Source organism: Tenrec ecaudatus, chromosome 2, assembly GCF_050624435.1.
Source record: "Tenrec ecaudatus isolate mTenEca1 chromosome 2, mTenEca1.hap1, whole genome shotgun sequence".
In the NCBI taxonomy this organism is placed as follows: domain Eukaryota; kingdom Metazoa; phylum Chordata; class Mammalia; order Afrosoricida; family Tenrecidae; genus Tenrec; species Tenrec ecaudatus.
In genome coordinates, this window is record NC_134531.1 from 191,967,327 (window position 1) to 191,982,943 (window position 15,617).

The 15,617-nt window shown below is 38.5% G+C and overlaps 1 protein-coding gene across 5 annotated transcripts in view; it reads left to right on the plus strand.

Moving 5' to 3' along the window:
* Positions 1–15,617, plus strand: part of NSD1 (nuclear receptor binding SET domain protein 1) — a 151,946-nt gene that overhangs the window by 70,705 nt on the left and 65,624 nt on the right. For all 5 annotated transcript variants that reach the window (XM_075542013.1, XM_075542015.1, XM_075542016.1 and 2 more), the window contains 2 exons: positions 5,452–5,624; positions 7,533–10,110. In XM_075542013.1, coding sequence (XP_075398128.1) covers positions 5,452–5,624; positions 7,533–10,110 — 2,751 coding nt within the window. The remainder of the gene's footprint in view (positions 1–5,451; positions 5,625–7,532; positions 10,111–15,617) is intronic.

The window sequence follows — 15,617 nt, forward strand, 5'->3', positions numbered from 1 at the left end:
TTCCCTTTTTGGGGGGCAGGGTGCAATGGGGGAGATTCATCCCTTTGGTTGAATGCTGATGGTGATCAATCAATTAAAATGGTCCATCAGAGATGAGAAATGGCAGCAGTCATGATGACCTTTTTTTGTTGGTATTGTAGCAAAAGATGGATTAAGACACGAACAGCTGGAGAAATGGGAATATTACAGATGAAGACATTGTGGGGTTCAAAAGGATTTTTGTTAAGTCAGAATGATCATGCAATTGGTGAGAAGAGTCTGGGAGATAGGGAGAGGTTGAAGACGGGTAATATGGGATGAAAGATGGGATCATAACATGATTTCTGAGAAGGGAATTCGTGGTTGGTGATTCACATCACAGGTGAAGGAATTAGCCTTGAATGGGGAAAGAAAAACCCTTTTAGTGAACAAAAGGATATTTGAGAATTCCTGTATAGCTTGTCTTTCTGAGTCAGAATGTGGTTACTACAAAAACCATCACTGTCAGGCAAATCTCATGTTTTCATTGACTCCGAAAGCTTAGAACTATAAATTTTAAGAGAGCTGCCCAGAAAGGAATAGTTCACATAGCTCCTCGGTATGACAAAAACAGGAGAATATGGATCTATTTTAATTAGTAGTTTTATATCAATTACTATTTTTCCATTTTCTCTTTGTATTCATGATTCAATTTTGTTTTCCTTGTGGTTTGTGGCAGGCTGTAGTCAACCTAGTTCAGGGAAGCATAATTAATGCTCTTACTAGCTATGGTCCAGTATTCCTCGTGTTCTTTTTTTCCTGTTCTCTTCATAGTAAATTCCTTATGGGACCACCAGTCTCATCATTGATGCTATCCAGTTGACCATAGGAAATGTTAACTGACTCCTGTCAGTGATGTCTTTCCTCACCACAGTGAAACCTGTGACCACATTTGTAACTCTGAAAGATACAATAAAACAAAATAAGCAAAACATACTACCATAGAGTAGATTTCAACTATTAGTGACCTATAGTGGATTTCTGAGACTGTAAATCTTTATATTAGCAGATAGACCCATTTTTCTCCCAACAAGTGGCTGGTGTCTTTGAACCTCTGGCCTGGCTGTTATCAGTCCAACACGTATCAAACAGCCACCAGGGCTCCTTTGTAACAGTATAATTTTTCCCCTCCGTAATTTTATTTTGAAAACACAGAAAAGATGTAATAATAGTACAATCACTTCCCCTTAGTAGTTTGCACAAATTATTGATAGCAGTGTGTAAACATCCAGAATTGTAGTGCAATGTTCATATTGTTGGAATCAGCATGTTTATTGTTTTCTTACCTAAGCTAAATATTTCAGATTTAAGAATACAACGCATTTTTTAAAAATTGTTTTAAAGCCATTTATTTTTATCAAATACAGGATGTTGTTGTTAGGTACCTTCAAGTCTGTTACGACCCATAGTGACCTTAATCACAACAGAAGGAAACACTGCCCGATCCTGTGTCATTCTCATAATTGTTCCTATGTCTGAGCCCATTGTTGTAGCCACTGTGTCATATACATAGATGTGATATATAGATAAATAAAATTTTAAGTGGCTAATTCTGAAAATCTTGTTAGGAAAAGTTCTTCCCAGCGAGTACCATCATGTCTTTTATCTTTAGCTGGATTTTTTGATGTGTATTTCTGTCTTGCAGAACACCAGATGTAGCCATCTGTTTTCATAAAGATTACCATCTTGGAAAACCCTGTGGGTTTCTGCTGTGCCCTGTAGGGTCACTATGAGTCTGAATTGACCAGCAGGCGCGTTATCCCAAGATGCCTTCTTATAACTTTATTTTCCATAGCAGCTAACCCTCCCCTTTATAACTGTCCAGAAGGAAGAACATGCCCACAGTATCCTGAAAGAGCTAAGAGTAGGGGTGGTGACAAAAAAGAAAAGCCTATTAATAATTCCAGGTCTGTTTGTTGACCTTTAGGAGTGTTTTCCAGGTGAGTCTGATGGGGCACCATGCCCTGGCCCCACAGTCTATTTTTTGTATTCCCTGGGGACCTCATTGCCTTGCTCTCTTTACTGCTCTGTTGCATTCTATTAGTGTTTCACCCCAGTGTGATGGGGTCAGATAGGCCATAATTCTTGCCCTGTGTCTCCAGTGTTGTCCCCTGTAGCCCTATGTGTCAGTGAGGGTCATTGTGTCTGTGTCTCATGGTGAGGTCTGCCCTATGGTCCTCTCTGTGCATTGGCTACTCTGAGCAGGACTATCATCCTTGGGGCTTGGTGGGCCAGGATGTGATCCACTCTCTTTCCTTCCCTTTTGTTTCCGCAGATGTGCCCTTCTCCCTGAGCTGTAGCTTCAGTGCTCTTCTCTGAAGTGCTTCTTTGGGGTCAGGGAGTGTGTCCATGTGGTTGGGATTGGGACCGGCCATGTCTTGGCATACCAGGTTGAAGCCCAGTCCCTCTCTCCCTCTCCTGTGGAAATATAAACAAACCCTCCTCTTGGGTAAATTAGTACCCTTTTCCCCTGCTCCCCATATTCCACCCCCCTCCTATCTAGTTGGCTGCCATATGTATCCCTGGATTGGGTTTGGTCCCTGCCATAGTACCTGGACCTCACCCCAGGATTGTATGCTTATAGTAGCTTTTCTTCTATGTCCCTTTTGCATTTTTTAAGCTTACCTGAGTGGACTCATGTACTTGTCCTTTTGTGCTTGGCTTACTTTTTTTATTTCTTCCACTTTTTCCCATGCAGTGATGTGCTTCATACATTCACCACTGCTTTTTTAGGGATGCGTTGTACTCCATTGTACCACAGTTTTTGATCCTTTTGTCCGTTGATGAGAATTTGGATTGTTTCCAACTTGTGATTGTGAACTATTCCGTGATGAACATTGGAGCACAGATGACCATGACATTTTCAGTTGCCTCATACTGCATGTGAAAGTGGTCATCGAATAAAGTAGATTGAAGAAGAATGGATAACTTTGAATTATAGTGTTGGTGAAGAATATTGAACTGCAAGCAGAACAAATCTCTTTTGGGAGAATTATGGCTAGAGTGCTCCTTCGAGGCAGAAATCATGAAACTTTGTCTCATGTACTTTGGAAATATAATAAGGAGAGACCAGACTTTGGAAAACGCATCATTCTTGGTAAAGAAAGAAGGGGCTTGACAAGATGGATTGCCATGTGGCTACCACAATGGACTCCAACATGAGCATCACTGAGATGATGGTGCCGGTCTGTGTGTGGTGCATGGATCACGATGAGCCAGAACTGACTCAACGGCATGTAATACTGTGTGTGTGTGTTCCAACATTTATAGATTTAGTATGTCTTTCTCCCAATTAATGAGGCCAGGAGGGTATTGACCATGTTCTAAAGGAGACTTCCATCCTCTTCCAGGCTTAGTTCCTGCTTACTTTGCTTAGTTTTCCAGTATTCTTAGTTTATTTTGTATTATTCATTCATTCTTTGGAAGATTCTGGGTCCTTATTCCACAATACTCTCCCTACCACCTCTTTACCTTTAAATGTTCTGTCTAGGGGTCCTAATCTTGATCTAATTAATGACTTCTACTCTTGTTAGTTTTAAAATAATGACTCTTTGTGTTATAGAGTGCCTGGTGTATCATAAGTAAGTAGTCGAGTTTATGTGAGAATTATTTGCTAAGGTAGGGTTCTTATTGTGCTTTGGCTATACATTTTGAAATAGCAATTTACAAGACAAATTGCCATCAACATTTGCTTGATATTTTGGCTGTTTTCTTATTATGAATAAAGGTGTTTTGAAAATAAATATTGTCCTTTATGTCAGTTTTGATCTGAAAATCAGTTTATATATGCTCTCTTCTTTCTTACTTATGTATGTCATCCTGAAGGAAGTGTAGGCTTTTTCTACTTTAAAAAATACTTGTATTGGAGGACTGTTACATCTATCATAATTCATACATTCATCAAGTGTGTCAAGCACATTTGCACATATGCTGCCATCATAATTTTCAAAGCATTCTCTTCCCATTTGAACCCCTTATATCAGTTCCCCATTTCTTCCCTCTCCCCTGCCGCCCAGCTCCCTCAAGAATCCTTGATGAGTTATAGATTATTACTGCCATATCTTACATCACTGTCTCTCTCCCCTCACACACTTTTTCGTTATTTCACCCCCTGGAATGGGGTTCTAGATTGATCCTTGTGATCAGTTCCCCCTTTCTCCCCCCACCCTCCCCTAATCCTCCTGGCATCTCTACTTGTTGGCTTGAGAGGTTTATCTATCCTGGATTCCCTGTGTTGTGGGCCCTTTTCTGTAGCAGTGTGCATGCTTTGGTCTAATCCGATTTGTGAGGTAGAATTGAGGTCATGATAGTGGGGGGAAGGAAGCACCAAAGAATTAGAGGAAAGTTGTATGTTTCATCAGTGCTATACTGCACCCTGACTGGCTCATCTCTTCCCTGTGACCCCTCTGTGAGGGGATGTCCAATTGTCTACCGATGGGCATTGGGTCTCTACTCCACTTTGAGTATGCTTTTGTTCTGGGTCTTACTTTTCTACTTTTTGGGGAAGAAATATATAGATTATTCTCTTTGCAGTAGGTTGCAGTAGGATGTTCTAAGGGAATTAATTTTATGGGGAATTTTATATAAGAAAACCAACTTGTCAAACTTAATCACCTTGGTTATAATTACTTAATGTTTTATTTGTCTGCTATGAAAGTGTTAAATGTACACAAGGTACATAAACTGATAAGTCTGATTATATAACATTTTTCTTATTGAATTTGCATGGTTTTACTTTATTGTAGCCCTAATACTTTGGAAACCAAGTAAACTAGCGAATTTTTTTAAATTGCTGTTGAGCTTATTTTTCTTCTTCCCATTTCTCTTTTAAAACTATATCGAATTGCACTTTTCCTAGGAAGCCAATATTTCACTAGTTTTCCTTTTTTTGCCTTCTCTGAAGTCATTGGATTTTATTGGGATGACTTTTTACTTGTTAAGGTTGTTGTGAGGAATTCGTATATATATATTCAGTAGAATATAACAGAGTACCTGCCCTGGCATAGCTATATAAATGGTACTGCGTTGAAATATTTCTTCCTCTCTATATTTTAGCCACATGTTTTTAGATTTTTTTTGTTTGATTTATATTTATGGTGCTGCAGCTTAATATACCTTTTCTATATTTTCTACCAATGATTGTTGTTAATAAAGTTGGCTGCTGTATTAATTTGCTTTGTGATCAGCTAATTAACCTCTGTTTTGGGGTATATAACATATCAGCAGACTAAACCATTGAACTTTTTCATAAGCTTTGAACATGTTTTTGTCCTGTGAATTTATCATTTTCCTTTGACCTTCAGATTTATTGTTCTGTAGGCATTTTAGTATGTTGACTATAATCAGATACTTCGGTGGTAACTATGATGTGGCTGTTAATGAAGAACATTCATCTTTTTAAAAGTAATAGCACTGGTTCTTATCCTTATCTAGTTTCCAACCGGAGGCCCTACCGGCAATACTATGTGGAAGCTTTTGGAGACCCTTCTGAGAAAGCTTGGGTGGCTGGAAAAGCAATCGTCATGTTTGAAGGCAGACATCAATTTGAAGAGCTACCTGTCCTTCGGAGAAGAGGGAAGCAGAAAGAAAAAGAATATAGACATAAGGTAAAAAAAAAAAAAGAAAGAAATTTCATTATCTGTTTGTGGAGTGTTAGGTAGAGAGGAAGTATTAGATTTGGGGAGATACGCTATTTCCTTTGGTAGTAGGATATGTGAAGTATAAGAGACCGATCATCATAATGAAAAATTCTACTTTATAGATTAACTATCTTAAATATGAGAAAAATATGATGTGTGCCTGCATTTATGTGTTTTATTATTTTGTCTTTGTATTTTCATCTTTATGCTGGCATCTTTTTTACCTGATTGTATTTCAATGAAAAACGTTGTGTTTTTCTTCCTTTTGCCTGATGTTTTGTGTTAAAATTGGGCTAGTCATAAAACTATGGCTTATTTTCTTGGAACATGTCTTAAGTAGTCCATTCTAGGAGGGGAAGTTGCGGCTGTTTTCTACTTCTCGGTGTTTACATACTTGGAGACTATTTTTAATAAATCACAAGTAAGAGGCAGTATATACCACCCCCTACCAATTAAAACTACCGTGTTAAGCGTCAGTGTTTTCAATTATGTCTATTTTATAGAGCTGCTGTGACGGTTAGATGTAAGTATGAAATACTTAATCTGTCACGTGGCTGATTTTCAAAAGATCAGTATCTGTCCCTGTTGGGATGAACTAGGCTAATTGCATCCTTTCTCATTTTGGCTAATTGGTTAGTGGGGAGTTTATTAGAGTGCTTTTGTGTGAAGATGTTGATTGCGTGAATTTTACTAGATCTCTTTTTAGAGGTCACTGGGGCTTTCATTTTTTTCTGCAACGTATGTATTTTAGTCATAGACAGTAGCCCTGAATGGCATAGTGGTTATCATTGGGCTGCTAACTGCAAGGTGCATAGTTTGAAACCACTAGCAGCTCCGAGGGAGAAAGACTCGTAAAGAGTTACAGTCTTGGGAAACTCACATGGGGCGAGTCCCACCCTGTCCTTCCTGTAGGGTCACTATGAGTGGGCGTTGACTCAATGGTAGGGGGTTTGGTTTTTTGCTTTTGGTGTCACAGGAGAATTAAGTGTGCAAGAGTGTGTGTGTGTTTTGAAATAAATCAGATGGTCAGTTTATTGCCTTTTTCTGAGGACTCTACTTATCCAGTGAGTTGAATTTTTATATACTCTGCAAAATCCCTTACAATATTAAAATATTTGTGAATACTAACTCGTAATTAAAACTCTGACTTCTAGGTGTTGTAGGAAACTAGGGGTATATATGAGACTAGAAAATTGCATGTATTTCACAGAGCTTTAGTGTCCTTATGGTACAAATAAATATACACACACTCATAAGGGGCATATGTTATTTGTTATACCAATCTGAATTACATGATAAAGCTCAGGAGATAGTTTGGCTATAGTCTCAACTTATTTATTGTATGTAAAGAGTTGTTGTGGTTAGCCATGGATTCAGTGATAACCAAAGGTTAAATTTTAGGTCCCTCAGGAGCAGAGTTTTTCAAGGTTTTGCTTTCTCTTTTGTGCAACTAATCATGTGCTTGTCCTTCGTAAATCAAGGAGAAATCAAATCTGAATTAGGATTTGTTGTGTGACATGAAAGGAAGGGTCTGAATATTCCTTGATTTTGAAAAGTGATCTTTTCAGTTTAAATTACATCGCAGCCTATTTTATGTTTAAAGAGACAAGGGTGATGGATGGTTTGTTGAATGAATACACCCTTTATTGATAGACTAGAGCAGTGTTAATAACTCTTGATATTGTAAATTCTGGATGAACTGTGGAGGCTAACCACCTGACCAGTCCCATTATGAGACCTTAGAGAAGTACAGCAAGACTTAGCAAAGCTTAGAGGTGGGAGAGATGTTTCCTAATTATCACTCTGGTTGTCTTTCCATTTCTTTGATAACTGATCCTTTGTCTCTCCCCCTCCCCACTTTCTTTTAAATTTAAGGTTCCTCAGAAAATTTTGAGTAAATGGGAAGCCAGTGTTGGTCTTGCTGAACAGTATGATGACCCCAAAGGCTCAAAGAACCGAAAATGTGTCAGAAGCTCAATCAAGTTGGACAGCGAAGAGGATATGCCATTTGAGGACTGTCCCAACGACCCTGAATCAGAACAGGATTTGTTGCTTAATGGCTGTTTGAATTCTCTGGCTTTTGACTCTGAACATTCTGCAGATGAGAAGGAAAAGCCTTGTGCTAAATCACGAGTAAGAAAGACCGTTGATAATCCAAAAAGGACTAGTGTGAAAAAGAGCCACATTCAGTTTGAAGCACATAAGGATGAACGGAGGGGAAAGATTCCAGAGAACCTTGGCCTAAACTTCATTTCTGGCGATGTGTCCGATAAGCAGGCCTCTAATGAACTTTCCAGGATAGCAAATAGCCTCACAGGGTCCAGCCTCACAGGGTCCAGCCCCACCGCGAGAAGTTTTTTATTTTCTTCTTGTGGAAAAAACACTGCAAAGAAAGATTTTGAGACTTCAAATTGTGACTCTTTACTGGGCTTACCTGAGGCTTCATTGATCGCTAAACGTTCTGGGGAGAAGAAGAAGCCCCAAAGAGGTCTGGTTTGCAGTTCAAAGGTTCAGCTCTGCTATATTGGAGCAGGTGATGAGGAAAAGCGCAGCGATTCCATTAGCATCTGTACCACTTCTGACGATGGAAGCAGTGATTTGGATCCTCTAGATCATAGCTCAGAGTCTGACAATAGTGTCCTTGAAATTACAGATACTTTTGATAGAACAGAGAGCATGTTATCCATGCAGAAAAATGAGAAGGTAAAGTATTCTCGGTTTCCTGCTACAAATAGTAGGGTAAAAGCAAAGCAGAAGACTCTTATTACCAACTCACATACAGACCACTTAATGGATTGTACCAAAACAACAGAACCTAGAACTGAGACCTCTCCGGGTAACCTCTCTGATCCTAAAGCATCCACCCTTATCTGCAAAGCTCCGTCTGACTTTAGAAATGACAGCCTCTCTCCAAAATTCAACACGCCTTCACGCATTTCCAGTGAGAACTCCCTAGCAAAGAGTGGAGCTGGAAATCAAATTCTGTTACATTCAAAAAGCAAACAGCCTAAGATCCGAAGTATAAAGTGCAAGCACAAAGAAAACCCAGTTGTGGTAGAACCTCCAGTTAGTAATGAGGACTGCAGTTTGAAATGCTGCTCGTCTGATACCAAAGGCTCTCCTTTGGCCAGCATTTCCAAAAGTGGAAAAGTAGATGGGCTAAAACTACTGAGCAACATGCATGAGAAAACCAGGGATTCTAGTGACATAGAAACAGCAGTGGTGAAGCATGTTCTGTCTGAGTTGAAGGAACTCTCCTACAGATCCTTAAGTGAGGATGTCAGTGACTCTGGAACACCCAAGCCACCCAAACCATTACTTTATACTTCTGCCTCGGGCCAGAATCATATGCCTATTGAACCAGACTACAAGTTCAGCACATTGCTAATGATGTTGAAAGATATGCACGATAGTAAGACCAAGGAGCAACGGTTGATGACATCTCAAAACTTGGTCTCCTATCGCAGTCCTGGTCTTGTGGATTGCTCTGCTAGTAGTCCTGCAGGGGCTTCTAAGGTCTTGGTTACAGGAGGTTCCACCCACAGTGCAGACAAAAATGGAAGTGGCACTCAGGACTCGGCCCATCCCAGCTCTACTGGGGGTGACTCTGCACTGCCTGGAGAGTTGTCTACCTCCTTACCTAACTTAGTGTTTGATAACAGAGACCGTTGTGCTTCTGGCAAAAGTCGTTCAAACTGTGTTACTAGGCGCAACTGTGGGCGATCAAAACTATTATCCAAATTGGAAGATGGTTTTTCAACCCACTTGGGAAAGAACACAGTGAACCGGAAAGCCTTAAAGACAGAGCGCAAAAGAAAACCGAACAGGCTTCCAGAAGCCCTTGAGGGTGCACTGCAGGGAGATAGAGAGGGTGCAGGCTCAGTGAGTGTCTCTGCAAAGGGTGAGGAAGAAGATGCTGGTAAAAAAGAGCACTTTCAATTAAAGGGCCACCTACCAAATGAGGAAAACACCCATCTTCCTGATGTTCATTTTGATAACAAGGTCAAAGAGCCTGACATTGATAAACTTTCTGACAATGCCTCGTCTTTGGAAAACAGGAAAGGCCCAGAGCTGGACTCTGAAATGCATAGTGAGAATGATGAACACAACGGTGTACGTCAAGTGGTGCCTAAAAAGCGGTGGCAGCATTTAAACCAAAGGCGCACTAAACCTCGCAAGCGCACTAACAGATTTAGGGAGAAAGAAAATTCTGAGGGTGCCTTTGGGGTCTTGCTTCCTGGCGACCATGTGCAGAAGGGGGATGACCCACCTGAGCATAAATCTACTTCCACGAGTATACTGGAAGATGCACCGACAAATCCAAATTGTACAGGCTGCCTCGATTCAGTTGGGCCGCAGTTGAATGTTTGTGATAAAACCAATGCCAACGTTGAGGTGGAAAAGGAGCGAGGAATTCCCAGTTTGACCCCCCAGTCTGAGCACCCAGAACCAGGTAAGAATTTCAGCGGCAATAGGAAGGGGCCTGGGAAGGGGATGATAAGGTTGCTCTTCTGAAGTTGGTCTGTTTTAATGGAAGGGCTGAGTGTAAATTGGGATGGAAGAATTATCACATTAAGTGAGGAAACAGGTTTATGTAGAAGAATCTGAACTCCGAGGACCAGGTTTTCTATATACTCCTAGAAGGTAATGTTCCAAAACTGGGTGTCGTGTGTGTGTGTGTGTGTGTGTGTGTGTGTGTGTGTGTGTGTGTGTGTGTACGTGCGCGCGCGCGCGCTCTGCTGTCCCAACATTCCACTAAATTTGGGGGGGAACCTTATTTGTTACTGTGTGTAAATCAGTGGTTATGTGAAGCTGTGGTGACACCGTAGGTTAAGTGTTGGACTGCTCCCTCACAAGTTGGTGGTGCAAGTCCATTAGCCTGTGCTTACAAGGATGTACGGTGTCGGGAACCCATGAAACAGTTCCACCTAGTCCTGTTTGGGTCCTTCTGAGTCAGATCCTTTCACTCACAGGGGGTTGGGGTTTGGTTTGGTGCTGTCACTTGAGTCACTGCTTCAGACATTTAAAACCATGTTATTAATATAAAGAAAGCACAGAACAAGCTTTGGGTACCCACTTACCTTTGACCACAACTTTTTAGAGGTCTGCTTGTTATGTAGATAGAAATTTTGGTTTGATAAAGTCCAGTTTATGTATTGTTTTTTGTTGCTTATTCATTTGGCATCATATCTAAGAACCCATTGTTTAAAACTATGTCTTGATATATTACTCCTGTGATTTGTTTTAAGATTTCTTTGGTTTAATTTCTAACCTTAGGTCATTAATCCATTTTTAGTTAATTTTCATATGTGTTGTGAAATACAGATCCAACTTCTTTTTATGGAGATCGAGTTGTCTTTACACCAATTATTGAAGAGAAGTGCCTTGTCCTCCATTGCTTTAGACAATAGTACCCTAGTTGACTATTAAGGGTTTTATTCCACTGCTCTGGTCCTGGTATGATACCATCGTACTGGACAGTTTTGATCACTTTTTGTATGTTTTGAAATTAGGAAGTATGAATCATTCTAGTGGGTACCCACCCCTCACCTCTGTCAAGCTTATTTTTAATTATTCAGAGTTCCTTGCAATTTCATTTTGATTTTAGAATTGTTTTTTCCATCTCTTTAAGGAAGGTTACTGGAATTGCTTTATATACTGCTTACAGCATTAAGTCTTCCACCAAATGTTTTCTCATTTATTTAGGGGTTTAAAATTTTCTCTAAGCAATGTTTTATCACTTTCATTCTTGGAGTCTTTTACTTTTCTGGTTACATTTATTCCTGGATATTTTATTCTTTTATATGTCATTGAAAAGGGAATTGCTTTTTTTAAAATTTCCTTTTTAGATTGCTTATTGTTTGTTGTATAGAGACCCAGTTAATGTTTGCGTTGGTTTTATATGTTGCATCTTTGCTAGTTCATTAGGTGTTAGTTGGATTCTTTGGGATCTTCTGTAATGTATAATTGTATTCAATTCTATAGGCCAATTTGTACACTGTTACCATTTTAACAATTTGTCCCATCCATGAACATGGATTTCTTTCCATTTATGTAGGTCGTCTTTTATTTTTTTAAACAATATACTTGTAGTTTCTTGTTTACATTTCTTAAATTTATTCCTAAATGTTTTAATTATTGATGCTATATACATATAATTGATTTTTAAAATTTAATTCACTGATTAGTCATTGCAAGTGTACAATTGATACTTCTATATTGATCTCGTATCCTGGAATCTTGCTGAACTCTATAATCTTGAATAGAGTTGTGGAGGGGGTTGTGTATGCCTTAGTATTTTCTAGGTAAAAGATCATGTGATCTATTCATAGAGATAATTTCATTTCTTCCTTTCTAATTTGGATGTTCTTTCTGTTTTCTTCCTTTCCCCTAGTTATCTTGACTAGAATCTATAGTACAAAATTGAATTTTAGCCAGAAGGGAACCTAATATTGTCTTCAATATTAGGTGGAAAGCCCAGTCATTTACCATTGAGGGTATTGGTAACTGTGGCTTTTGTAGGTGGCCTTTAAGGTTGGGAGAATGTACCTTTCAACTTCTGGTTGAATTTTTCAAATGCTTTTTCTGTATTCATTTTTATTATCTTGTAGTTTTTGTTCTTGAGTCAGTTTCGACTCATTAATGACCTTATGTAAAACAAAACATTGCTCAGTATGTTCATTAGTATTTATTACATCGATTGATATTCTTATGAAACATTCCTAGGATAAACTCTTATTTGGTGGTCATGGTGTGTGGTTCTGTTTTTTTTAATGTCTATGAAATCATTTTCTTGAAGTTTATCTCATCTGTATACATATGATCTGTGGTTTTTGTGTGTGTGTTATATTTATGATATAACTTTAGTTTCAGTAATACCATTTTCCTGAATTGTGTGATGTATACAGTATAATTTTTTATTTAAAATGTGCTGCAACCCAACTGACCTTTCCTTCATTTTTTTCACTTTCCTTTTTTCCCATTTATTGTTCATGGTTAGGGTTTTTAGGTCTTTAAAAAGTTGATGGAAAAGTGGAATTAAGAGATAAAAACAAAATGCAAGTTGCGTTAAGTTCAAGATAATTTTGAAAGTAGTAAAGCCAGCCATTTATTCCATCCATCAAAGGACTGACAGTTAACACGTCAGTGTGGTCTTTTTTTCGTATTTGAACTGAAAAATAAAGATTGCCCTTTAAAGGTTTGGTGGTTTGTTTTTTTTTGGGGGGGGGGTTGTTTTTGACGATTAGGAAATAGGCTGGAAGGAGTGGTACACCGCAGTGTAATACTTTAGAACTAGCTAATATAGGAGGAGCCCTGGTGGCATTAGTCATACCGAGTAGGACTGTGGTCTGATCTACAAGGTCAGTTTGAAATCAACAGCCACTCCAATGGAGAAAGACAGGGCTCTCTACTCCCATGAAGAGTTACAGTTTAGGAAACTCATGGGCAGTTTTACCCTGTTTATCGATATTGACTAAATGGCAGTGAGTTTTTGAGAGCCAATATAAAAGTAAGGTTTCATTATTTCTTTTAACTGTATAATATTTCTTCTTCCATATTGCAAATCTGTGTCACCACTCAGAATGTTGTCATCAAAAAAACCATGAATGTCTCTAAGAATTGATATTGACTCTGGGAAGAAAACAAGCAATCCCTTAAATAAAAGTATTTCCTAAAGAAAAAAATTTACTATGGTTATTTGGAATTTGCAATACACCTTTCTAGTTTTCAGTCTTGTCAAATTTACAGCTGTACTGAATAAACGGAAAAGAACTCCAAAAAAATTGTACTCTTGTATTGCTAAAGGGTGACAATGTTACATTTTAACAGTTCACTTCTTTTTTGAGATACATATAGAAGCATACAAAAAATGAAATTATATGCTCTTCAGGAACTGTTTGAAATTCACCTTTAACCCATGGGTCATGTGATGTGAATCTGAAAAATGGGCCATTTCCCACCAATCCCAGCACCAGAGAAAACTCCCAGGACAAATTGTGTCTCAAGAATGGTATCAAAATCTGTATCACCTCAAAGATAATTTTTATTTCATTCAAAATGCCTTCCTTCTGTAACTTAAAACACATGGTTTCAATAAAAATCCAAGGCAAAAGCATTTGATTCAAATTACACCGGAATAGGCCCAAAGAGGGTTGGCATAGAGACCATAAGATTGGCCCTGAGTTTGTAATTGTTTAAGCATGGATGACACGGAGGTTTGTTAAACCATTTTTGTATATAGTTAAAATTCTGTATAATAAAACATTTTACAATTTGAGTAAAAACAATGAGGTAAATCAAAATGAACAATGACTTTAAATGTAACAGTACCATAGGGAGTTAAATTTATTTCCATTAAATTAAAATATATACTAACAATAAACCCCATTAAAATGATTTAAAACTGAAAAAAAAACACAATAAAAATATTGGTAGAGTGGGAATTAAAGGAGCTCTATTGTTCCTCTGTGGAGCCGTGGAGGTGTAGTTGTTAAGAGTTCGACTGCTAACCAAAAGATCAGCAGTTCGAAACCATCAGCTAGTTCTGAGGGAGAAAGATGGGGTTTTCTACTCTGCCTTATAGAGTCGCTGTGAGTCAGAATTGACTCGATGGCAGTGAGTTCTGATTGCATGTTGAACCACTAACTACAAGGTCAGCACTTTGAAACCAATAGCCATTCCAAGGGAAAAAGAGAGGGCTATATACTCCCATTAAGGGTTAACAGTTCTGCAAACACACAGGGGGCGGTTCTAACCCTGTGTTATGAGATCGCTTCCTGTGTTATGGGGTTGCTATAAGTTGGCATCAACTCGATGGCAATTTTTGTTGTTGCTGCTCTGGATTAGGCACTGGACTACTCACCACAAAGTTGGAGGTTCAAACCCACCAACCACCCTGCAGGGGAACGATGAGGCTGGCTGCTTCCATAAAGATTTTTAGTCTTCTCCCCACCCCCACCCACCCAAAAAAAAAGATTTGTAGTCTTGTACACCCTATTTGACTTTTGGTTTGGTAGGTAGGTTGGAGGTAGGTGGAATTTATTTCCTTTTTCTGTTTGCGAAGATGATAAAGATACTAATTGAACTTTAATAAGAATACTTTAATTTTAGAATAACTTAAATACTTAAAATGTAGGACAGAGTGCGAGTAGTGGAAGACTAAAAGGCTCCCTTGCAGTTTATTTTGTTGAAGATTTGTCTTGGAGATTTTCTGTCTGTCTTTGCTAATTTCTGTCTCTGCGGTATAGTTTAGTAAATTTCTCTGGCTTCTACATGCCCACATAATTGGTAACAATACCCCGTTGCTCATGATTTGATTTTGAGTAATGGCGCCTTCATAACTGTCAGAGTAGAACTGTGCTCCATACGGTTTTCAGTGGAAACAATGTGGAAATAGATTGCCAGGCCTTTCTTCAGAGACTTACACTTCCGTCTAAAGACTTAGTCAGGTTTGATCCACTCCCTCTGGTACTGCTTACCTACATACTGGTCTTCAACCCTTTCATGTGGAGGAGTAACATAGCTCATTTTTTTTCTGACCGAAGCAGCCTTTGTTAGAGTACTTGATGGTACTTTAAGAAAGGTAGGAGATGGGAACTGCTGGGTATTTCTAAGTTTAAATAGAGTGAGCTTTGTTGTCTATCTGGGCTTTTTCTTTTTTTCATTCATGTTCCTTTGTTTTCTTTAGCACTTTATTATATCTATTGATAATTTATTTCAAAAATTATTTGAGAGGGGCTTCAAAGAGTTCATGGAAAGGTCGAGTAAAAGGATGATGAACCTTCCTCTTAATGGTATTCTTTAATACTATTGTTATCGTTTTTATTCTGTTTGGGGACTTAATTCATTTATACAAAGAATATTTAAAATTACTTATTTCAAACACACAGATGCTTGTACCTGAACCATAAAACTTTAAATTCATAGGAAGACACAGAATATCTCAAAGTTATTTCAGTT